This window comes from Dermacentor silvarum, chromosome 6, assembly GCF_013339745.2.
Source record: "Dermacentor silvarum isolate Dsil-2018 chromosome 6, BIME_Dsil_1.4, whole genome shotgun sequence".
Classification (NCBI taxonomy): domain Eukaryota; kingdom Metazoa; phylum Arthropoda; class Arachnida; order Ixodida; family Ixodidae; genus Dermacentor; species Dermacentor silvarum.
In genome coordinates, this window is record NC_051159.1 from 165012082 (window position 1) to 165037447 (window position 25366).

A 25366-nucleotide genomic window follows, 5' to 3' on the forward strand; every position below is an offset into this window, starting at 1 on the left:
TGTCTCACAATTGCGTTGGTGCTGTGAAGTGTGCTTGGCAATAGTGAAGAGAGGAAAGAAAAGTCAAAAAGAGAGAGGTCTTTAATAGACATTTTAGCAAACTGGCGTGCAGACTCCGTCATATAGCGAAAACCTTGTCCAGAGCAATCTTTGGGCCCATGCTTTAGGCTCGTCCACCATCGTGTGTCCCACCACAGCAGATTCCGCTTACAGGGACGCTGGACAATCAGCGCTCCTAGCGGCCACTGCTGGAAGCTCCCCCGTCTACAATGTGACGGGCTCATTTTTCGGTCATAAAGAATTGCAGAGAGCGCAAATTCCACAAAGTCTGTAGAAATGCCCGTTCCGAGGAGCTGTACCGCACTTCACAAATGCAGCGCTGTTAACATGGGGGCTTCAACTTCTGTTCCCATGACGTGTAAAGTGTAAACAATTGGAACCTATGGAAGCTACCGAAAAGACGCCTCGTTTATCAAGATAAAAGCGGGCAGTTTGAAAAAAACTAGACAGAAACCTCCGAATCGCCCGGAGATGCAGGTCGTACGGACACATAGCTTTCATTTCAGTCTGTCATCATGTCTTCGCGTAAAGATACCCGTCGTAACTCGCCACGATCGGTGTGCATCGTGACCGAGTGGTCGAGTCATCGTGCCAACAGTCCACGCGTAATCGCTACGGTCCCAGTTCTAATCACGAAATTGTGTTACGGCCTCTATATTTTCTAAAGTATCACTGAAAATCTAGTTGCTTGTTTTTTTTTTTCGCTAGAGCGCAGCACCCAAAATCGTCGCCGCAGTTTTGGTTTCAATTCTGGAAATATATCCAATGAACTTCTTACGTTTTATTATTTCTTATCACGCAATCTATTATTTAACGAATGAGAAGAAGGGGAACCGCGGGGACCGATTTTAGTTAATCACAACCATAAGAAGGCAATAGATAACGAAACCAAGGAAAGCATGAGGGAAGTTATCTTTAATATAATGGAGCGTTTGGTATAACCACTTTACTACTAAAGACAGACGTAGCAAGTAAACCAGTAATGGCGGAACCAGCGCAAAGCTTAAAGTGCTGAATTCTTTCTGTGGGAGCAGCGCACTATACTTCTGCGAGTAGTGTCGGTCTCTTTAATTACAATAATTTTCATTGAAATGTAGGAAATTATAAAATAAAGTGAAACAGAAGTGGGACAGAAAATAAACTTGTCGCTGGTGGAAGCCGAACTCACAATCCTCGCATTAGGGCAAGCGATGGCCTGAGTGGGGCTGGTTAACACTCCCAGGGTTAACCAGCCCTGGGTTCCGCAGTGCCGCTTGCCTAATCTTATTTAGGGCATCCATCATCCGCCGTGACAGCTGCGCCGCATACCTCATTCTTGGCGCTGTGCAAATTTTATCGCCGAGCTTCATACAGCCGCATCGCGAATCTTCAAAGTGGGGGCATATACGCTCTTGCGTAATAAAGAAAGGTCCGTACCCGACTACACTAACTAAACTCTTATCTGGTACTTTGAATTCAACCCGTGTGGCACAGATATGAGGCATTGCTTCTATATGTCGGTAGTGAAATTAGTTGTCTTTACGAGAGCTTACAAAACATATTGTTCCTGGCGGAAAAGTAGACCATGAAGCAGAACAGAAAAAAGACACTGATAATTTAGTAAGCCTAAGCACTAACTTGCACAAGAACAAGCTTTCTTATTTTGGAGTCTCCTTACGAGATTTTATTCAGCATTAATTGGGATGGCTGGCGGTGCTGGCAGTGCTACCACGAAAGAAGAAACGGACAGAAACAATGTTCTTTCTGTCCGTTTCTTCTTACCTTTCCTAACCTTTTGTGCCACATACATCGTCAGCTATGCACAAACTAGGCCAACATCGTACTTTGCTAGGTATGGAACGTGGAACGCCCTCAACTATTAATTGCGAGTGTGTTGTGCAGGTCCTCATATCCAACACAGCGGCGGTACTTACATCAACCACTTAACAGTCGCGGCGTTCTCCGGTGCCACTGAAGTTCCTTAATTGTTCCATGCTGCTACTGCAGGCTTCGATTGCACAAGACCAATCTTGAAAGATACAGCTTCGTTGCTCCAACCAACGGCACAACCGGATTGCATGCAGCACACTGTGCTCAGTACACGCTGCACACAGGTCAGAGGCTCGGTCGTCTGCGCTATTTGTAACTGGGAAGCGGTGACTGAGCGTTTGTTGCTGGCCGTCTGCCTTACCTAGACCGGCTCTTGAAAAGAGAAAATGGTCTTCTTTCTTTTGGTGTCTTCAGGAAGGAGACCACGCATCGGCCACTGCTTGCATATTGATTGTATTCATCCGGCCTGCCACAGACGCTAAGTCGCCGCTTCTCTGACACAAAGAGCACAGACGATTTGCTCCAGCGAAGACCGCTCAACCTCTGACCTGTCCAGGGTACGCCGCAAACTTTCAAGGTGCGGACACCCCTAAAGTTTTGCTCGGTCCATATAGAGCAGCGTGCGCGTCACCGTGACGTCGCGCAAGGTGCGGCCCCAAGCCTGCGCCAGGGTGCCCTATGCGCCAGCTGTCAGTGAACCAATGGCACATGCTTTTCAGACATTTGACGTGAACTTGGCCCATGATCCCACCCAGGAGTGGAAGCATGAAATATCAGTTAAAGAAAAGAGAAGTGTCGATCTGGTCGTGAGAGCGCGCCGGGCGGCCGCGGCACATGAGGCCCTGGACTGAGGACTCCATCCACGCCTAGGGTCCGTCGAAAGACCCTGGTTCCTTCATTTTAATATATGTTTTATCTCTCTCTCTTTTCCAGGCGAGTTTTATAAATACCGTGTGCCAACTGTGACTATATTCCCCATCGGCGATAGCGGGAATTTTGAAAAACGGCTCGAATAACAGATGAATGACGCTGAAAAGAAGAACGTCGTCTCCAACGCACTTGTAGAGCAGGTGGAGGCGGCTAATCGTCAGTATAACTGGACCAAGGCAAGTGAAACCACCAAAACAAAGACACTAGAATTCCCGCCAGAATCTATAATTAGTCCTTACCCAAACTATGGAAAAGCGCTGAATCGGAACGATGACAATCTTCCACTTGCATTCGCAAGGTGCCTTGGTCGCGTGCTAAAACGGACTCAAGCTGCCTTTTCGATGGGTTTAATTTCTGTGAACAAGGCTTCCCCAACGAAGCGGAAACGTCTTAAAAGTTTTAAACGTCTTAACCTATACTTTTCGGCCGGCGTTTTCATTACTTATTTCGTCTTTCATATTTACTCCCGCAGACGAAATGTCGTTGAACCATCCATTTTACATTTGCTTGACGTCCCGTCTGAAGCAACTCCTCACTGGGGTGATCGTCATACTGCCGATACACACGGCAACTAGGCGACGAGAAAGTCTTGATAGATGCACCACTTCTTTCGTAGCATACGTTTCGTTTGGCTTAGCCAATCAGTACGCACTGAATGTGATATACCCTAAGTTACTCGTTCGAGGATGCAGCCTCCTTAGCCTACAACAATTCGCACGCGACACAACATCAAGAAAGGCTGTCTGAAGCGAGTGATGGCATGAAATCTTATTCGCACAAAACGTACTCAACTGCAGTTTTATTTCATTAGACAGCTGCAGTGACATGTATCCGTGCAGAGGACGTGCAGCGATGTACGTGTGTACTACTATATTTTCTCTGGAGTGAAGTTTTAATTAGGCGTCTTCCAATTCTTACCCAAAATCTGCGTTGGGAAATGAAAGACAAATTCATTCCTTTAGCAATCAGTGCTCGTACTTTGCACGTTCTCCAAGTCTAAGTAGCTCACGAAGAGAAGTATGATTTTTTTAAGTCAGTGTGCCACAACTAAGCTCCCAACGCTTGCTTTCTGATCTAGCTAAACAAAAATGTCAAAATAAATTGTCATTTGTGTGCAGGGATTGGGTAGGACTAGTGAGAGAAATGCGTGATTTTTATTATAATTATGCACAACAAAGAATGCTAAAGCTTTCCTTTCCTGACTATTGTCCTCGCAGTACCAAAGAATCCCGCGTTCAATAAACACCGATAAAGAAAGCAGTTACATAACTTGAAGGTTTAGTCTTCACAGAACATACGAGCATTCTCAACTAGAAAACGACAGTATAAAATGAATTACATAGTGTTATAGGCACACGAATAAAGAAAGCATATTTGACCCTGAAAGGAGACTTCAAAAGTTCCGTTATCTGGTGTCATCAAAATGTCCTGCGCCGGCAACATCAATACCTGTTGAAGTCGATGGCATGCGCACATGCTGTATACACTGATCGCTGCTGCGGAATGTTTTTTTTTTTTTTTTTTGCTGCTCTTGTTTACATGAGCTCTTCGACGCTGAAAACTGCTTTCTGCTCAGTAGTCAATTCTGCAAGGAAAATGAAGAAAGAAAGAAAGGAATAAAGAAAGGAAGGAAGAAAGAAAGGAAGAAAGACAGAAAGAAAGAAAGAACGAACGAAAGAAAGGAAGAAATCGTCCTTTAGCATTTCGAAGTATTGGTGAGTGAAGTCGAGCCATGAGGAATTTATGTAGCAGGGCGTTGACCTTCCTTGCAAGGTTCTCCCGACGGAGAAATGAGTGACAGCGATTTCATCCCAGCACAATGAGTAAGATGAGCGTGAAAGAGAAAATAAGAAACGCACTTGCGATCATTTCAGTTCTAGGCACCCGCGTGAGTTGATTAAATGACTCAGGGCCCATTCACACTTGCGACTAGGCGAGGTCGTGCGACCAAGTTAGTCGCAAAGCGACCAGTCGCAAGTAGTCGCAAATGGTCGCTTTTCTCGAAATGCGACCGTTTCGGGCCACTCGCTCACTGCTCGATTTTTCAGTCGCGCGACCGAAGTCGCTGAACAGCTGAACCAATCAGATGCGAAGGAACAGGACGTCCGTATACGCTGACGCTTATTTTACGCGGCGATGACATTTCAAGCAGACGTGAACGGCATATCGCGAGATATTTCGGTTTAGCGACTCGTCGGTCGCATTTGTCAGTGTGAACATCGTTCGTCTTGAGTAGCTTTCTGGTCGCCAGTCGCAATCGGTCGCGCTGACCTCGCCTAGTCGCAAGTGTGAATGGGCCCTAAGAGTTCATGTAACGTAGCAGAGCGTCGAGATTTGTCTTCAGAGGCCTGAATTCTCTCCTTATTCTTCGCACATCCGGAAAAACAGACGGCTTTGACTGCGTGTGCCAGACGAGAACCTAAAACAAAAAAGAAAAAAGAAGTAATATAAGCTCAGTGGTTATTTCAATATTGGAACTGCGCGGAACAGACGAGAGGTGAAAATCAGAATACAAGTGTTAATAGTGACGTGCCGTCTTCTCGAGCTGTTCCGAGAATGAACAAACACAATCTCCCCCAAATTTTAATACTAAAAAATTCGTCGTCCTTTTAACTCCGTGATTATGGATGATGAGCGAAGCATATCACTATCACAACAAATGGAGGGTATACATATCTGTTCACAGTGCTGAACGCAGGTATATAGTTTCGCCTTGATTAAAGATTCCTCACACGTACCGCAGACTATAATTTCACCAAGGTTTTCTCCACTAGTAGCGTAATGTTCATTCAACACTTCCAAGGCATTGTGTTGCTGTCTATCAGAGAGGATCACAATGATGAAGGACAAGTTGTTGGCGAACCACAAGCTCTTGCGTTCGATGTCTCGAGTTTGCTCGGTGGCCTGGTTAGCAGCATTCTCGCGCCATGGCTGGTTGCGATTCTTCAAAAAAAAAAAAACAAGATTGCTTCAAAATAAATCTGTTCGTCACGTATGACAATGAATGGCTCATACCTCCTTAAGCAATGGCTCATAACCCCGTAAACGAGGCCTCCCCATTACGACGACAGAATACAAGTGAAATTCTACGCTGGAATGATGAGCGGCAATGGAGCGAGCTGTGGGAGAAGACGACGACGACGAACGCGGGAGCAATGGCACGAGCGCGTTCGCACAGTTGAACCGAGGGGCTCCAACGTGCCAGCTGTGGATAAAGACGACGACGCTCGAGCCATTGCTGATGATGATAGTTTCTGCGAACAGACACGGACATTAAGACTAAACATGACAGGCTTCGCTTTAAAAAGGATAGACTGGTGTGCGAGTTGGTATTGCATGATAAATAGAGGAGCGCTAAAGACGAAAGGTGAGAACACGAAGGCAACCACATGAGTGCTTCATTACTACTTTGGTTACTTTGAACCAGCTGCAAGAAAAAGGTGCTTTCCGTGAGCATAACAATCTGGCTGGCAGGGTTATCAGATAACGTAAAAAGTAATAGGGCATCCAAATTGCACGAAATCATTATTCAACAGGATTTATCAACGCGCTGTTACGCGGAATGCTTGTTATGTTGCAGCGCATAATACGCTTCCTTGGTCACAGTTACTTGAGCGCGTTTACTTGCGCGCGTGAAGTTATGATGGTTATGGAAAGTTAATGGAATCTTGAAACATTATCTGACGCAGCTGCAGTTTTTTAGCTTTCCAGTCTCTTTTGTCCTTACAAACGCACAAAATTCCGCCCCCCCCCCCCCAAAAAAAAAAAAGAAGACAGATTCTGTGCTGCAGGAACTGCTGCTGCTTACCACTGTCTGCTGTATTATTTTCGACGAATTTGTTCTACTTTGCCTGATAGGTAACCACTTTTTTGAGCTTCTCAGCTTTGAGTTCCTACGCTGTGCTTATAGCCCTTCATCTAAGGCCAATCTTATTTCCTTTCTTCACCAACATCAATAACAGTTTTCGTCTTGCGAATATCGCTCTTATTTTTTTTATCACGTTCACAAAAGAATCTGAGCTTTAGTTTCTCAACTTTCGCTGCAATACGCATTCTGTTTGTGGCTTCTGCAGTGCACTCGCTTTGAATTATGTTTCTACTTGCCACATAACGCGCCAGTTTCGGAATCATCACATCATTAATCTTGACTTTTTAAACCTTCGACTTCTTTATTCGCGTTTTTTCAATCTCTAGAGAATCGCTAGCTCTGACACTGTCCTCTAAACTTCACCTTTCAATCTGGCTACTATATGTTGTCGCGCAGGTACCTAAAAGCACGCTTTTCATCTTTCGAACTACTTAAATTCTGCTTGCTACTTGTGTTTCTCTGTTTTCTTCTTGATCGATCTTTGATACGTTGTCGCAAGAAATACGAGTCATGTTCTTGATTGTCGAGTGTCGTTTACCTTGAAGCCTTCGAATTTGTGACTTCCTGTGTCAGAGACCACGTAATACATTTGCCTTGTATTCTTTTCAGCAAAATTTCTTTTATTCTAACTTAGCGTGAGTGCCGTGTTTCGAACTTGCACAGAAGACTATGTAATTTGCGTACAGAATGTCCCAAGGTGCTTCTGCAAATCGGTGGGCCAGAACACCCATCTCCTTACTAAATTGAAAAGGACCACTGCCAATTTTAAAGACTGCTGTTTTTTCGACGCACCTTCGTGGCGTTCTCGCACAGCGGCTCCAGGTCTGCAAGTGATATGTTGAGGCTTTCAAGGAATTCGGTCTCCTGGCGACCTTCTCTGTGGGGCATGGAGAGGTGTGTGTTGTTGACCACGAGACGCAGGTTGACGGCGAAGCCGGCCATGTCGACGGCAAAGCGTCGCCCCTTGGTGGCCGGGTCGTGAAAGCCTACCACGCTGCCATCCACTACCACGGGGCTACTGACTCCGGTTCTCAAAAGAGATCCAACAGGGAACACGCTCACAGTCTGTGTCCACCGGATCTGGATCAACGAGGACATAGGAGTTATTGCAAACTTAGTATTACGCATTGCCTGTCGTTGTTTCGATGTAATACAGCGTTTTAACTTCGTTATAGTGCACGAGAAATGAAACCGAGGGAAATACTGAAGGGCTCGACAAGCTCTGGTTGTCTACTGCGGCATTGCGGCAGATAGACATTGCCATTGTCGGTGACAATTTGCAAAATGTAACAATAAAACGTTCTACACTCACACACACACGAAGGCATGTGCACACGCACGCACTCACTCACAAACAAACACGCACGTTGACAGGAGAAATAGGCATAATGTGTATTTGTAGAAATTAGCAAGACAATCATAGTAATTAAAGTATAAAATTAATTTCCGCTAGTGACAAGCATCAATTGTAGTAAAAAAACAACAGCGTAGCAGAGCAAGAGATTGCAAGCAATTGTATGGTCGAGAAGAGGAACTACTAAAACGTACGGAGGAATCAGATTACATAATTATATACGCACACACATAAGTGTATTGTACAAGCACCCAGCTTTCAATTGTGCAGGTTCTTTTGAATCTGTAAGCGTATATACACGTTGTGGCATTTACCCATAGCATACAAAACCTACCCTAATCCTTGATGTTATTACCTGCAAAATTTAACGGGTTTGATGGACTATGGGACAATTACGTAGGTGTTCGAGTCCACTGTGTTTCTGGGTGGGATAGGGATGATAAAAACTTAAGAACCAGAAAGTATATATTCGCATTGAGTAGTGAGAGATAACTTACCAAGTCACGCTGACTTTCATGAGTTATAAGGCTCACCTCGTCGAACAGCCGATGGTCGTAGGAGTTGTCGTCATCGGCGAAGTACAGAACGCCAGGCAGTGTGGCGTTCGCCTGCAACCAGGCGAGCGCCGTCCGGCGTGGTGACACGCCCCGGCCCTTGGCCCGCGTTCTAAGCTGTGGTGGACATGGTCCTAGCAGGTGGACGTGCGGGACGCCGCAGTCGCGAAGTAGACGAGACACCTGCATTAACCGCATTCAGTCGAACAACGAAAGCAAAGCAGACTAGTGTACCACTAGCCTGAAATAAAATGGCGTGCTCGAAGTCGCAAGAGAGGGTTCATCTCAAAAATTCTGGCTCTCCCGTAGTCGAGAGTAGATGTAAGCATGAAATGGCTACTAGCAAAGCAGATTGGTGCCGCGACGCAGGTCTGGTAGCTTACTGAGCCGAAATGAACTTGTTTTGAACTGAACCTCGTTGCAAGTCTCGTCTCGGCCAAACGACCATCCGCGGCGCACCGGACTGGTCCCGCAGCGTGGCGCCATCTCTCGAAGATTATCGAAGATAACCCACACCACGGAACTCACAGACGGCTGGTGTTGAAAAGAACACAGGCAACCCTGTCTCAGCGCCAAAAGATGACAATCAAGTGTACGGTGCACTGATCTGCCTTTTGAACGTCGCTATTGGGAATGACAAATTAAAGTTAGCGTACTAGAAGAACAGCTTGAACGATATTGTGAACAAACATTAGGGAGAAATCATAAGCGATATTTTTTTGTAACTTGTTTGGGCAGTATCTAGGGTATGTAATGCGGTCCTGGACAAGAGGTTAGGGGCCAGAGACCGCATATTCTTAAGTTTTCACTGGTTTCCCCAGAGGATCTCGTTTTGCTCTCGTAACGATACCCGGATGTTCTCGTTTCATTCTCGTCTTGAGTTCCCCGATAACGGCTCACGATTTTGGCTGCATTACCTACTGCATTACCTCTAATCCGTGAGCTCAAACATTAAGTGTATGAAGTCTATCTTCATGGGGGCAGCTCATCTCATATGTTTGAAAAATGCATTAATTTTTTTCTACAGAATACACCTTAGTGGTGAGGTGTTTAGAGTACACGCCGGCTGTGTCCCAGTCCCTTCTATTTCATTATTTGGCATACCGGTAGTTCACTCGTATTCGTTCTAGGCCACTTCTTTCTTAAGTATACACCTCTGGTCATTACGCCTGTTTACACGAATTCGCGGAAATGAAAATACGCGATTACTTGATGTCGCTTTATTATGTAAGGTTTTATAGCGCAAAATCAACTAAGGCTATATTGCTTCAATATAAGTGCTGCAAATGAAACTAAAAGGATGAGAGGTTTGGTAGAACGCCCTCTTGGCCTGTGCATTCTTCCAAACAAAATTTGGTGGTTACCACAATTTCGTCAGAAATGTTTTGGAGTGTAAAGCTTCAGATAGCCGACCAATGTAGTGAAGTAACCAGAATTATTTTAACCATGCTGGGAAACCATTCCAGAGACACTCAAACAAGCTTGAGGTGTAAATGAGTCGGAGATGCTCTGTGTGGTTACCTTAGTGGGTAGGATACCATATTTTACAGCAATCCTTGAACTTTCAAAAATGTATACATTTCTGAAGGTTCAAGGAATGCTGTAACTAAGTTGAGGACAGTGGAGCACTGTTCCATAACTAACCCTCGCACACATTTTCAGCTGCTTCAGCGTGGCACCAGTATTAATTTTTGCCTTACTTGCAGAAAATAATGATAAATTATGCAGAGACCGCTTTTAAATACCTTGATTAGGAGGTCCCGCAGAACAATTTACAACCATGATGAATACAATTGGAGGCTAATTTGTGCATTTCGTATTTTTAAAACATTTTGGCCGTGTGAGAACTAATCACCGCCTGTTTTGTGACTGCCATTAAAGGAACAAAAAAAACAAAAAAACCTTGTTGATTAACTTGTTTGCTCCTCCTCACCCTTGCTCTCATACTGATCGACCAAACAAACCGAGAGTTTAACTGACTGCTTGACTGCACATTACACCTATTATTGTATATACACGCTATGGTACTGGCTTCGGCGCTAATAAGCACCATATGTCATCATGGCTACAGACTGTAGCCTAGTGAATTCGACGAACCCCAATTTAGAACCTCCCTTCGCGGCACTTTAATGAAGGCGAAATTGAGGACTATCGTTTTTTAAGTAATGCATACAAAACTGTTCCAGGAGCACTGCTACCTTTCAGATTTAGTTATAGGCAATAACGTGGGCGTGAGATCGAGAAAAGTGCAGGAATCTTTCACGTAGAGATATAATTATTACGAGGAGATATATTCATAACCTGCATTGATGGGCCATGACGAAATTTGGTGAGTGAGATTTTAGGAGGCGCAAGACACCAGCCAAACGCAACGCTGACATCATTTTTATAGGAAAGCGAGTTCAACATATACCAGAAATGTATTCATACTCACCGCCGTAAACAAGTATTAATCTCTCTTGCGCAGATAAATTTCGCCGAACTTTTACACATCCAGTCGTGATGACATTTGGAGTAACCAGTAACAGCGCTTGGTCAAAACCATTCTTACTTGTTCGGCTAACTATTGACACGCGGAAAGTAGTTTACCATGCTCAGAATTGGCGGCTCGCGTAAAATCAGAACAAGTCGCGCCTTAATTCATGGTTGTTCGTAAAATAATCTAAACTAAACGTAAAATTAAGAGGCTTCGAAGGCAGCACAAAAGTGGTACAGCACAGTTTATTAAAATGAAAGAAAGGTTGTAAAGGAGTGTCAAAAAGCTATAGGTAGAATTTTTCACTGAAATATTTGCCGATATTTCTTGTTATAAGTTTTATAAATCGCATTATTATTTAAATTCTATGCCTTTAGGTGCCAGAAACCCGATCTCATTATATGGCGCGCCGTATTGGGGGTCTCCGGAGTATTTTGACAACCTTGGAATCCATATCTTTTACAGGCACCTTAATCAAAGTACACGAGGGTTCTTGCATTTCGCCGCCTTCGAAATGTGATCGCTGCGCCTTAGATCTAACTCGCCGCCACAAGTTCAGCAGCGCAACGCCTTAGCCACAAACCTACCGCGACGAGTGAAAATTCTAGCTTTATCTAAGTGAACGTACAGAAGAAATTTTCAAAATTAAGGTTGATTGCATGATAACTGATGCAACACAGGTCACTAATCATTTAATAAATATTTGCGAGCACATTTCAGTACTTTATTAATATGAACAGCTGATTAACTACATTCACAGAAGCACTGATAACGCATGAAGGTGTTACATATGTGTTACTATATGTGTGTTCGTGTTTTCTTCCTTTGCTCAATTTTTGTAGTGTTGTGTATCTTGTACTGTTGACTTATTTGTATATGATTTGTCTCGTTCTTGGCCAGGAACTTGGCCCGCAGTATTTGTTAATAATTAAATAAAAGTAAATATAATCATACCGCTTCCGTGGGTCGGGTGGCGTCCTCAACGAGCCCCCAGAACACTCCCGTGGCTAGCACTGAGAGCCTGGGTGACGCGCACCAGGTCTGGCATTTGGGTCGGTCGACGGTACGTCGGAGTGACCACGTACACGGTTGGCACCGCAGTAACTTTGGTTTCAGTGAACGCCTCTTGCGGTGGTGGTGGCATCTTTTGCAGGCAGTGAAACCGGCACGACACTCTTCGTCGCCATCCAACCGCCGAATGTACTGCTTTGATGGCCTGAAACCTTGCCGTCACGATATCAGAAAGTGGGAGGGGGTGCTAAGTCAATTGGAAAGTGGCACAAACATAACGCAGACCCACGTAACCGTTATGCTTCAGGCGTTTTTAAATGTGAAGCCTTTCTTGCCAGTGGTTCAGTCTGTTGTCCCGTGTCCCACACCCCCACAGCGTATGCGCGTCCCCTCCCCCTCTCTTTCCTCTCCTACGCTCCCCCGTTTCTCTCCTCTAGGAATACTCTACGGAGCGGTGCCCGCGTGCCTCACCTCCACAGCGCTTGCGCGTCCCCTCCCCCCTCTCTCCTCTCCTACGCTCCCCCTTTCTCTCCTCTAGGAAACCGTAGCGGCGCGCTCGACAGGTGGTGCGACAGCTGCCTACTCCGCTGGGGGCGCCACAGTAGTTCCGCGGTATGAAAATGACGGAGCGCGCGCGCCTCATTCTCTCTCCTGTGCAGCGCCGTGATGAGCGCTCGGGCCGCTGCCGCAAAAACCATCTCCCGCTCAAGCTAACCATATCCTCGCTGCTTCGCATCCACAGATGGTTCACTTTAGCGGGAGATGAAGTAATTTTTTTGCTTACTATTTCGTGAAAGAAAAGTGGATAAGCAGGGAAAGCGACACCTCCGTCCGATGTGAACGTTTTGGCAGAAGAACTCAACTTTATAAAAAGCATCATTGACGACATTGACGAAGAAAGGACTCTTCGATTCACTTTTGCATCCCACCAGGGCACTGCCAATGCGACAGCTACCCTGCTTTGCCGTCTGTGGTTAGGTGTAGCTTTAAAAAAATTGTCTTCCGTAATGAATGACTGAGAAAGTTGCTTAGGATTAGTGTGGTGGCGAGGCGACCCTTGAACACGTTTTGTGTGACTGTCCTCAATACAGTGTGCGGAGACAATTGCTCGCGACTGCGCTAGCTCCTACTAATGACAGACCATTCCCAGAACAAATCGTTTGGGAATCTAGACTTCGAAAGGCATAGCATCAGAGGGCTACGAATGCATTGTTGCAATTCTTACGGGCAACAATCCCGCACAAGCGACTCTAGCCGTGACAAACGGTAGTCGTGATCCTTTTGCGTAAACCATAGTGCCAAACCGAAACGTTTTTCGCTCCGGTTTTCGTTCCACGGGCCGTATAAAGCTGTAAACATTCGCTTACTAACTAAATAGACAAGCATGGTGTCACGCGCGCACAGCTAAACATGAACACATCTCGAACGATAACCGCGGAAACCCGCTGTGAAAACGCCGGAGTGAGAAAGCGCGCCACAGAAGCGGGCAAATTGACCTTCGCGTTTTCTCTCGTCTAGGTTCAACGGGAACTAAACGTCGAAAGCACAGCGCACACGAAGCTACCGGCACTCTGCGCATGCACTTTTTCCCCATCGCAGATCACTTTTATGATGAGGCCCGTCAGGGCGCGCACTTCGCCCACATCGCAGATCGCTTTCAAGACACGGCAACCGCGCGGCCACGCTGTGAGCAGCAGCCGACGGAGCAGAACGTATCCCGCTTCCTCTCTCTCTCCGTCGACTCGGCCCCGTGCCTCGCGCGCGAAAGAAGACCCCACGCTTCCAGCCTGCCTTCCTTCCTCGCGTGTGCTACATTGAGCCGCGATTGCCGGCTCACCCTCGTACGCTTTCACTCGCACACACAGCGTACGACGCGCGGCGGCGATTTTTGTCGATATTGGACTTTATACGGAACCTCACGGCGACGGCGCCGGCAGTAATGCGCTTGGAGTGTCCATATAATTGCTATCGCAACAAAAAGCCTCCGCAAGCTCACGTGCCCTGCGGTCCCGACTGCGTCTCAAAATTTTTGTATTTGCCAGCAAATGCCGGCACGGGTTATCACTTGTAGCGAAATAGCATGTGTGACAGTGCAAGGACAAATTAGACCCTTTCAGGTCTTTATCGAAAGCTGGTGCTCCATTAGTCGTTCATTTATACATCGGTCAAGTGCGACGATGTAAACCTTCCCGCAGGTCAGGGGGTTTCGTATAGACCACCAGCAGAGCACCCGACGAACTGAGTGGCATGACGCTTAGTACTGTCTCGCACTCTCCTTTCTGCGGAGGCGATCCGGGGGCAGAGTGAGGCCAACTTGCGTGGGGCACAAGATACTACCGGCAAACCGTAGCGATTAGCTACACTCTTCAGGTTGTGTGACGCCCACTGAATACAGGGGACAACCGCCGGTCTGATTTTTTCTCGACCGTGATCTTCCTGGGGTGCTCTAACCTTCAATCTCTGCCGGAGCTTCTGCACCACAGCTACCACGACTGAAATATTGAAACCAGCTCTCAGCAACCTACCAAACTGATTGTACAGGCTGCCAAATACCAGGAGGACACAAGATTTCTCCAGGGCTCCCTTCAAACAGAACATACCAAAGGCCCGTTTTACCCTTTTAGAATGCGCATATTCAAACAACGCGTTTTTTCGGGCTCGTGGCGAATACATCCAGCACGTGTGGTCTGGTGTTGAAGTGAGGTTAGTATCTGAGACCTGAATTCTACCGGTCAGGTAATTCGTAGGTGAAGGTTAGACCCCTCCCGTGTCGTTTAAAGATCGCTTAAGTGTCTTACACGGAGTCCTTGTGTGTCAAACGGGGTTGTTCTTTAAGAAGAACTACATGATCGTCTACCTATCTAAAAATCTGGATAACAATCCCGTCGTCAAAATAGCACACCAGATCATGATCAGTGCTGGCCAAGAAAATGGTGCCACGTAAAAGCGAAGCGACGAGTCCTATATTCGTCAATGCCGTCAATGATGCTTTTGATGAAGTTGTGTTCTCCCGCCAAAACGTTCCCACTGGATGGAGGTGTCGTTTTCCCTTCTTATCCATTTTTTGTTTCACGAAATAAGAAGTATAAAACGCTCAAAGCATAACGGTTACGTGGTTTCTGCTTTATGTTTGTGCCACTTTCCAAATGACTCAGCACCACCTCCCACTTTCTGATATCGTGACGGCAAGGAAATTAGGCGATGAAATTCGGAGGATGGAGGGCGACGAACAGAGGCGTGCCGGTGGACCGCCTGCAGCGAATGCCACCACCATTACAAGAGGCGTTCACTGAAACCAAAGTTACTGCGATACCGGCCGTGTACGTGGTCACGCCAACGTACCGTCGACCGACCCAGATGCCAGACCTGGTGCGCGTCGCCCAGGCTCTCGTGCTAGCCACGGGAGTGTTCTGGGTGCTCGTTGAGGATTCCAACCAACCCACGGAAGCGGTATGATTATATTTACTTTTATTTAATTATTCCCAAATACTGCGGGCCAATTTACTGGCCAAGAACGAGATGCAGTACGATACGAATGAGAGAACAGTACAGGATACACAACACTACAAAAATTGAGCAAAGGAAGAAAACACGAATTACAACAACAGGCGGCAAGCAAAGCACTGAAGTTTTTTTTTTTGTTTTGCTGCCTTTCTAATTGAGCATTATGATATTCTTCTAAGTATATGTGTACCAAATAATACAAGCTTATTCAGTTGTGAACCTGATATAAGCATCCAAGGCTGTAATTTTTTTTCCTCTCGTGGCACCTTTAAGTTCTTTTAATAAATCCCATTTACATGAAATAGAAACTGATTTGCCAAATTGCATTTTGCTTATCGCAGACTTGGAGATGTTTGAAATAGATACTGACCATGAAAACGCACTAAATAATGTCACATCGAAATATTTTTACTGTCAACCTCTCCAAGATACTTTTTATAAAGGCAGCAAGAAATTTCTTGAAATCGGTTTTTTTTTAATTCCCAAGAAAACCGTTTCATTCTTGTAGGTTCCATGTCCGATAATTTGAACCATTCATCGATTACTAAATTCTTTCGGCAGCAAAGCACGATAGCTCACCGAACGTATTTTTGACCAAAACTACCACATTCGTCCACAAACAATCGAACAAATACGTCTTTTGGTACTGCATCAACTAAGTCATTCAACATTCAAAACAATAACATGTTAAAACACTTTCGAGTGGGACATCAGAAGTAACACTCAGAACAAACAAACAACCTCTCATATCTTCAAACTAATTCTCTTGTTTAAGGGACACATAGTGAACTCTCGAAAATTCGCACACAGTAGACGCGAGTTAAGGTATTGTATACATATTTCTTCTGAAGTCGTGTTACTATGGCAAGAGATTATTATTTCATAGAAATTCGGGAACCTAATCTGCAACATCCTGTAATAATTTCCTGCAGTTACTTGTTATAGAAACCGGACGGTAATTTCCTAGAGAACAGTGTTTTTTTTATTAAAGAATGGATTTCATTAAAGAAAAGAATTTAATTTTTATTAAAGAACTCATACTGTACGACAGTATGCACCCGGTATTTCACCTCATTCAAGCGACATCTTAAATAATCGTGTGCGGAAGTGTAATTTATCTCTACATATCGCCTTAGAAGTGCGTTTCATGTCCCATCAGGCGCAGAATATTTTCTATGGTTAATATTTACTAACACACATATAAGACCTCTATGCGTTATAAGAGCTTCAATGTATGTATTAAATCAGCTGCTACAGCGGAGCTGTATATGGCTGGGGTGCCACAGCATTTTCATGTCCGCACACAAAAATATCATCATAAATGGCGCATTGATGATGGCTCATCAATGGCTCATCACCAAAGCACTCATACACCCGTAAGCGAGCAAAAATGCAATGGCTCATAGCACCGTGAGGCAGAGGCTACAAGCACTCAGCAAAGTGAAGCGAACAGTGCTTGCATTCTTTGGAATCAAGCGGACAGAACAGCACGTCGAAAAACTGTCACCACCAATGGCTCATATCCCAGTAAGCATTGGCTCAGACTCCCGTAAGCAAGAAAAAAAAAATGAAATGGCTCATGGCTCATACCTTCTTAAGGCAGAGGCTACAAAGTACTCATCAAAGTGCAATGAGCAGTGCACCACCGAAGGTCGTGCCCGAGAGGCCGACCGTAAGCGGCAGGACAGACGGGACGACGCGTGTCCCGAATTGGAGAATGCGGCGAAGAGACGCAAAAGTCTCTTCGATGTGGAAATGCGACGTCGAAAGGTTCGTGGCTACTCACTTTGCGTGGCTGTTTGCGATGACATTGCCCCTCTGGCCGTTGCCGGTGATTTCAATGTGGATGTGTCGGGACCGAAAAGGGAGTGTGGTTTAAGCGTTGCTTGCGGAGACATATTGCTTGCGATGCCACACCGATCCGGCCCAACCGACCACCCGGCATCGCACGTGCATCGATATGAAATTATTAAACAATGTGTCTGCAGTTGCGAGTATGCCTATCAGTGTAACTCGCAGCGACCACAAAGCCATTGTGACCGTCGTTACTAAGTGACAATGAGTGATGCAATGAAGTCTTCACTACAAGTTTTCAGAACACGACATTTACTGCTCCGCTGGTTATCCGCCTTCGCACGGCAGAATGACCTAGCAGTTTTAGTTTGTATTAATAAAGTTATGAAAATGCGCTCGGAAATATTTATTAAAGTGATTAGTGATTTGTGTTGCATGAACTATCATGCAACTAACCTATAATTAAAGTTAGAATTAAATTCTACCTTTACCGTCTTCGACACTCCTTAACAACCTTTCTTTCATTTCAATACACTATGCTGTACCACTTTTGCGTTGCCTTCGAAGCATCTTAATTTTACGTTTAGTGTGGATTATTTCACGGCTCACCATGGATTAAGACGGAACTTGTTTTGATTCTGACCACGTTAAACTACTTTCCGCATTTCAATAGTTAGACAAACAAGTAAGAATTGTCTTGATAGCTCATTATTTCTGGTTACACCAATTGTCATCCCGATTGGAGGCGTAAAAGTTCGTCGGCGAAATTTCTCTGCGCAAGGGAGATTACTACGTGTTTACGGGGATTAGGACGAATGCATTTCTGATTTATGTTGAATTCGTCTTCCTATAAAATTTGATGTCAGTGTTGCTCTTGGCTGGTGTCGGGTGCCTCCTAAAATCAAACTCACTGTGTTTCGGCGTGACCCATCGATGCAGTTTATGAATATCTCCTCGTAAGAATTATATTTCTACGTGAAAGATTTTTGTATTTTTCCTGATCTCAAACCCATGTCAGTGACAATAAATACATCTGAAAGGTAACAGTGTTCATCGGCACAGTTTTGCATGCGTTCCTTTAAAAAAAATGCTAGTCCTCACTCTTCTCTTCATCTGGTGAGCGACAAATTGGGGTTCGTCGAAATCACTAGACCGCAGTGTTTATTCATCATGATATACGGTGCTTATTAACGCAGAAGACAGAACCATAGTCTGTATATACGATAATAGGTGTAATGTGCAGTCAGGCTGTTTGTTCATCTCGCGGTTTGTTTGGTCGATCAGTACGAGGAGCAAGGGGAGGAGCAAACAAGTTAATCAACAAATAAGTTCTTTGCTTGGCAGTCACAAAACAGGTGGCGATTAGTTCTCACATCGCGAAAATGTTTTAAAAATGCAAAATGCACAAATCAGCGTACATTTCTCTCCAGCATGGTTGTAAATTATTCTGCAGGGCGTCCTTATCAAACCATGTAAAAGCCAATGTCTGCATACTTTATCATTATTTTCTCCAAGTAAGGCAAACATACATACTGGTGCAAGGCTGAGATCATTGAAAATGTGTGCCATGGTTATTTATGGGGCAGTGCTCCACTGCCCTCAACTCGTTTACAGCATTCCTTGAGCATTCAGAAACGTATACATTTTTGAAAGTTCAAGGATTGCTGTAATTAATGGCATCCTACCCACTGAGGTAACTACACAGAGCATCTCCGACTCATTTGCACCTCAAGCTTGCTTTAATGTGTCTGGAATGTTTCCCAGCATGATTAAAATGATTCTGGTTATTTCATTACATTGGTCGACTTTTTCAAGCTTTACACTCCAAAAAATTTCAGGCAAAATTTCGGTCATCAACAAATTCTGTTTCAAGGAAATGCAGAAGCCAAGAACGCGCTTTACTAAACCTCCCATCCCTGTGATTTCATTAGTAGCACATATAATAAAGCGATATAGCCTTGGTTGTTTTTGCTCCATCAAACTTTACATAATAAAGCGACATGAACTGATCGCGTATTTTTATTTTCACGAATTGGTGTAGACAGGCGTAACAACCAGATGGGTTTAGCTGCAAAAGGAGTGGCTCAGAATGAATACGGGTGATCTACTGGCATGCCAAAGTAATGAAATGGTAGGGATTGTGACACAACCGGCCTAACTCGAAGCACCTCACCATGGAGATGTATTCTGTAGGAAAAGTAAATTTTAACAGATATTACAAACGTACGAGGTGAGCCACCACCATATAGGTAGACTTCATACTCCTCATGTTTGTGATGACGCATTTAAGGCAAGGCACCAGTAAACTTAATTTGTTACCATAGCAGTCGTGAAAGCATAGCTGCAGCAAACGTTTCTGAAGTGAACCCTTTCTTACTACTTCAAGCACGCCGTCGTATTGCTGGCTAATGGTGGGCTAGTCTGCTTTGCTTTCTTTGTTCAGCTGAATGTCGTTAATGCAGATGCCCAGTGTACTTCGCGACTGTGGCGTCCAGCGCGTCCACCTTCTAGGACTCTGCCTACACAGCTTAGAACGCGGGCCAGTGGTTGGGGCATGTCGCCACGCCGGACGGCGCTCTCCTTGTTGCAGGCAAACGTCAGGCTGCCTGGCGTTCTGTGCTTCGCCGACGACGACAATTCCTATGACCGTTGCCTGCTCGACGAGGTGAGCCTTCTAGTGCGAAGTCTTATAACTCATGAAAGTCAGTGCGACTTGGTAAGTTATTGCCGAATACTCAGTGCGAATGTATATTTTTCTTGTACTTAATTTTATATCGTCACTATTCTACCAAAAAAACACAGTGGACTCGAACTGCCTACGTAATTGACCCGTAGTCCATATAACCCGTGTAATTTGCAGGTATTAACATCAATGATTATTGTAGGTTTTGTGTGCGATGGGTAATTGCAACTAGGTGTCTATACGTTTACAGATTCAAATGAGCCTGTACAGTTAGCGGATTTCTTGAGGGCAGCGTGCCTGTACAATACATTCAAGTGTCTGCATATATATTTATTTAGGCTGATTCCTCCGTACGAAAAAGATGGCTCCTCTTCTCGACCGTACAATAAGCTGCAATTTCTTGTTCTGCTACACTGTTCTTGCTGTTTTCAAATGTGTAAGCATTTATGTGGTTACGCAACAAGAAAACTGTCCGTGCGTCCCTCCGTACTCCGCGTAAGACGATCGCTTTCAAGATACAGAGCCAGCAGCAGTGCTTTCGCCAGCTGTGGAAGCAGACGACGACGAACGCGCGAGCAGTGGCACGAGCGCTACTCTGTGACCACGTCACTTGTGCATTCAGGCACGCATTATAGGCACGCCTTTAGTAAGCTAGAACAGCGGAGCTGCCGTGGCTTCGGATCGGAACGTCATCAGCGCACCGGGCGCCGCCACCTGCTGTAGCTTGCTTGCCTCATCAGTTCTTCCGCCGCAGTTCATGTTCATGTTCATCAGTTCTTCCGCCGCAGTTCGTGTCGCCGCAGCGCTGTCGCATTTACCGTAATGGCGCCAAGACTAACCGCAGCCGCTGAACAAGGCTAGGATTACCAGCAGTGTTCAGTGTGAGCCCTCAACACCACGTCGTTACTACGAAATGCTTACGCACCATTCAGATAACTCCCTGAGAAGATTATGCGGAATTTTTGAAACACATTTTTGCTTGTCACTAGCGGAAATTAAGTTTATGCTTCTATTACTCTACCTTTCTTCCTAATTTCCACAAATACATATTTTGACTACTTCTTTTTCTAATGGGATCTTATTAAACCATTATTTCCTGTAAACGTGCATGCGTGCGCGCCTGTGGGGGCATGCGTGCGTGTGTGTGCTTGTGTGTGCGCATGTGCGTGTGTGCGTGTGTGTGTGACCGTGTGTGTGCGTGCGTGTGCGCATGTGCGTGTATGTGTGTGCGTGAGGGACTGTGTGCATGTGCGTGTGTAGGTCCGTGTGTGCGTGTTAGTGACTTTGTGCGTGTGTGTGTTTGTGCGCACGTGCGTGTGCATGTGGACGTGTTTCGGGTGCATGTGTGCATGTAGAACATTTCATTCCTACTTTTCGCAAATTGTCACCGAAAATGGCAATGGCTATCTGCCACAATGTCGCAGTAGAAAACCAAAGCTTGTTGAGCTCCTTAGTTTTTTTCCTCGGTTTCCCTATATATATTGCAATAGGACGAAGATAAACCGCTGTATAACATCGAAAAAACGACATGTAATGCGTAATACTAAGTTTGCAATGACTCCTATCTCCTCGTTGATCCAGATCCGGGTACACAAACTGTGAGCGTGTTCCCTGTCGGATCCCTTTTGAGAACCGGAGTCAGTAGCCCCGTGGTAGTGGATGGCAGCGTGGTAGGCTTTCACGACCCGGCCGCCAAGGGGCGACGCTTTGCCGTCGACATGGCGGGCTTCGCCATCAACCTGCGTCTAGTGGTCAACAACACACACCTCTCCATGCCCCACAGAGAAGGTCGCCAGGAGACAGAATTCCTCGAAAGCCTCAACGTATCGCTTGCAGACCTGGAGCCACTGTGCGAGAACGCCACGAAGGTGCGTCGAAAAAAAAAAAACAGCAGTCTTTAAAGTTACCAGTGGACCTTTTAAATTTGGTACGGCGATGGGTGTTCTGGCCCACCGATTTGCAGGAGCACCTTGGGACATTCTGTACGCCAATTACATAGTCTTCTGTGCAAGTTCGAAACACGGCACGAACACGGCACGAAACACGAGGTAGAATAAAAGAAAGTTTACTGAAAAGGATACAAGGCAAATGTATTACGTAGTCTCCGACACAGGAGGTAACGAATTCGAAGGCTTCAAATGAAGTGACACACGACAATCAAGACCACTACTTGGTTTTGTTGCGACAACGTGCTAAAGATGGATCAAAAAGAAGACGGAGAAATACAGGTAGTAAGCATAATTTAAGTAGTGCCAAAGATGAAAATTGTGCTTTTACGTACCTGAACAAATAGTACTCAGATTAAAGGTGAAGTTTACGGGCCAGTGTCAGAGCTAACGATTGTCTAGAGATTGAAAAAACGCCTATAAAGAAGTCTAACGTTTAAAAAGTATAAGGTTTAAAAATCAAGATTACTGATGTGATGGCGCCGAGATTGGTGCATGAAGTGGCAAGTAGAAATATAGTTCAAGGCGAGTGCGCTGCAGAAAAGTGGGTATTGCAACGAAAGTTGAAAAAGCAACGCTGAAATTCTTTTGCGAACGTCATAAAAAAAGCCATGAGCAACACTGGGAAGACGAAAACTGTTATTTGTTATGGCGGAGAAAGGAACTGAGATTTGCCTTAAATGAGGGGCCAGACTGCACAGCGTAAGACCTCAAAGCTAAGAAGCTCAGAAAAAGTGGTCAATGATGAGGCAAATGTAAAGAAATTCCTCGAAAATAAAACAAGCCCACCGGGCTGAGCAACACCGTGCAGAAGTAGGAGCAGTGCCTGGAGTACAGGAAATTTTTTTACATGTATTGTAGGCGTGTTTGCAAGGACGAGAGAAGCTGGCAAGGTAAAAAAATTCAGCTTCGTCGGATAATGTTTCAGGATTCCATTAACTTTCCATAAGCATCATAGTTCACCTCCAAGCACGCGAGTAGCCACGCGCAAGTAACTGCTACGAAGGAAGCATATTATGCGCTCCATCATAACAAAACATGGCGCGTGATAGCGCGTTGACAAATATTGTTGAATAATGTATTCGTGGAATGGGGATGTCCCATTACTTTTTACTGTATCTGATAACCATGCCAGCCAGACTGTTATGCTCGTTTAAAGTACAATTTTCTTGCAACTGGTTTCTGTTGTGTCGGCTGGCGCTCAATTGATAAGAGCACTCTGCGAAGTGCGCATGCGCCACTAAGTGTTAAAAGCAGAGTCCCGCTCGCTAGCGGTCCCCTTTCTTGCCCGAGCCACGAACACACAAGCATGGGTTAATAAACGTCGTTCACCTGGAACTTGTCTGATCCTTTCGGCACGTCTAGCACAAAATGTAACAGTTTCAAGCAAACACAGTAGTACTGAAGCACTCCTGTGGTCGCCTTCTTGTTCTCCTCGTTCGTTTTTAGCGCCCCTCTAGTCATCAAGCAATACCAACTCGACCAGCAGTCTTTCTTTTTTAGTATTGAAAGTTGCAGGAGCTTGTGTTTGTTCATTCTCGAACAGCTCGAATAGACGGGACGTGAAGATTAACACTTGTCTTCTGCTTTTCAGTTCTGATATTTAAGTAACCACTCTGCTTATATTGCTTCGTTTTGTTTCTTTTCTAGGTTTAGTCTGGCACACGGAGTCAAAACCATCTGGTTTGGCTATGTACGAAGAATAAGGAGAGAAAACTGACCTTAGAAGACAAGTCTCGACGCACTGCTGCGTTACATGAACTCTTAGTGAGTGAAACAGCTCGCACGCGCGCCTGAAACTGAAATAATCTCAAGTGCGTTTTTGTATTTCTCTGTCACACTAATCTTACTCATTGTGCTGGGATTAAATCGCGTTCGCTGATTTCTTCGTCTGGAGAACGCTGCAAGAAAGATTGACGTCCTGCTACATAAGTTCCTGATGGCTTGACTTGACTCACCAATACGTCGAAATGCTAACGGACAATTGCTTTTTTCTTTCGTTATTGTAACATAAAATGTACAAATACAATGCGAAGCTCAATGCTTTCTCTGAAGTTTTCGAAGTGTCCTTTCTTCAAGAATGGACTACTGAACAGAAAGCAGTGTTCTGAATCGAAGAGTTGAGGTGAGCAAGAGCAGGGAAAAAAAGGAAGGCTAGTATCTTCTGTGAAGACTCAACGTTGAAGTTTTGTAACTGCTTTCTTTATCGACTTATAGTGAAAGCGGGATGGTATGGTACTGCGAGGGCAATGATCAGGCAAGGAAAGTTTTTTCCTTCTTTGTTGGATGTGCATGATCATAATAAAAATCGCGCATTTTCCTCCCTAGTACTACCCAATCGCTGCACACAAACGACAATTTATTTTGAAATTTTTGGTTAGTCAGGCCAGAAAGCAAGCCTTAGGAGACTAGATGTGGCACACGGACTTCGAAAATCAGTTTAATTTTTTCATGAGTTACTTAGCCTTGGATAACGTGCGAAGTAGGTGCAGTGATTGCTGAAGAGATGAATTTGTATTTCATTTCCCAACGCTAATTTTGGGCAAGAATTGGAAGACGCCTATATAACGCTTCACCCCATGGGAAATTGAGTAGCAAAGACATAAATCGCAGCACGTCATCTGCACGGATGCACGGCACCGCAGCTGTCTAGTACAATGGAACTGAAGTTGCGCACGTTTTGTGCGAATAACATTTGATACCATCACTCACTGCAGACAGACTTTTTTTGATGTTGTGCCGCGTGTGGATTGTTGCATGCCAATGGGGGCCACATCAGTGGATAGATTGCTAATCGCAACATCGCCGCCAATCATCAACAAAGGAAGGATGCGCCACCTATTTTTTTTTTTTTGCCGAAAGCGCTGCAGCTGTGCTGTCTTGGAGCGGTCTGTGTTGTTACTTCGTGTTTCACAATTTCGCTGGTGCTGAGAACCGTGCTTTGCAATCGGGAAAAGAGGAAACAAAACGGAAAAAAATAGTATTTTTATTAGAAAATTTGCAAACTGGCGTGCAGACCCCGTCATATAGCGAAAACCATATTCAGAGCAATCTCTCATGTCATGTTTTCGGCTCGTCCACCATCGTGTGTTCCAAAAAGAAGACATTTAGTAAATGTTTTCATTCTTGTAGCATTTCGCCTAATGTCTATACTTGTCTGACTGCTCTCGTCGTACATTGAATCTTTGACATTCACGCACCTGTGTTAAACAAATAGAGCATTGATTAGGGCGCTTTTCACATTTGACTTCAACAGTGATTGAAATCAGCGATGGTGTCGAATACGTGAGCTCTATTGGTTTCGTTATGCGAGCTTACGCAGTGGCGCCAATGAAGATCGGGAATCTCTACCGTTGTTGTGTTTAATGGTCATTGAA

The 25366-nt window shown here is 45.0% G+C and overlaps 2 protein-coding genes across 2 annotated transcripts; one reads left to right on the forward strand and one right to left on the reverse strand.

Moving 5' to 3' along the window:
* Nucleotides 1-7597: 7597 nt before the first annotated feature.
* LOC119455209 (galactosylgalactosylxylosylprotein 3-beta-glucuronosyltransferase S) lies at nt 7598-12195 on the reverse strand (the record flags this gene model as incomplete). Its single annotated transcript, XM_037716631.2, has 4 exons — nt 12137-12195; nt 12006-12072; nt 8555-8758; nt 7598-7747 (listed from the first exon to the last, which is right to left on the reverse strand). Coding segments are annotated over exons 1-4 (480 nt in total), but the record flags the coding sequence as incomplete, so codon positions are not given.
* A 3068-nt stretch (nt 12196-15263) lies between these two features.
* LOC125946358 (galactosylgalactosylxylosylprotein 3-beta-glucuronosyltransferase S-like) lies at nt 15264-23645 on the forward strand. Its single transcript, XM_049669179.1, has 4 exons — nt 15264-15512; nt 19951-20062; nt 21625-21911; nt 23640-23645. Exons 1-4 carry the CDS (start codon nt 15264-15266, stop codon nt 23643-23645), a joined length of 654 nt encoding a protein of 217 aa, XP_049525136.1.
* Nucleotides 23646-25366: the final 1721 nt, after the last annotated feature.

Bases quoted from the DNA above. Each gene is read 5' to 3' on its own strand.
- LOC125946358 (XM_049669179.1), top strand. From the start codon at position 15,264: ATGAAATTCGGAGGATGGAGGGCGACGAACAGAGGCGTGCCGGTGGAC. The intron at 15,513-19,950 runs GTATGATTATAT...TCCTTGTTGCAG, and splicing joins CCAACCAACCCACGGAAGCG to GCAAACGTCAGGCTGCCTGG. The intron at 20,063-21,624 runs GTCAGTGCGACT...TCGTTGATCCAG, and splicing joins AAGTCTTATAACTCATGAAA to ATCCGGGTACACAAACTGTG.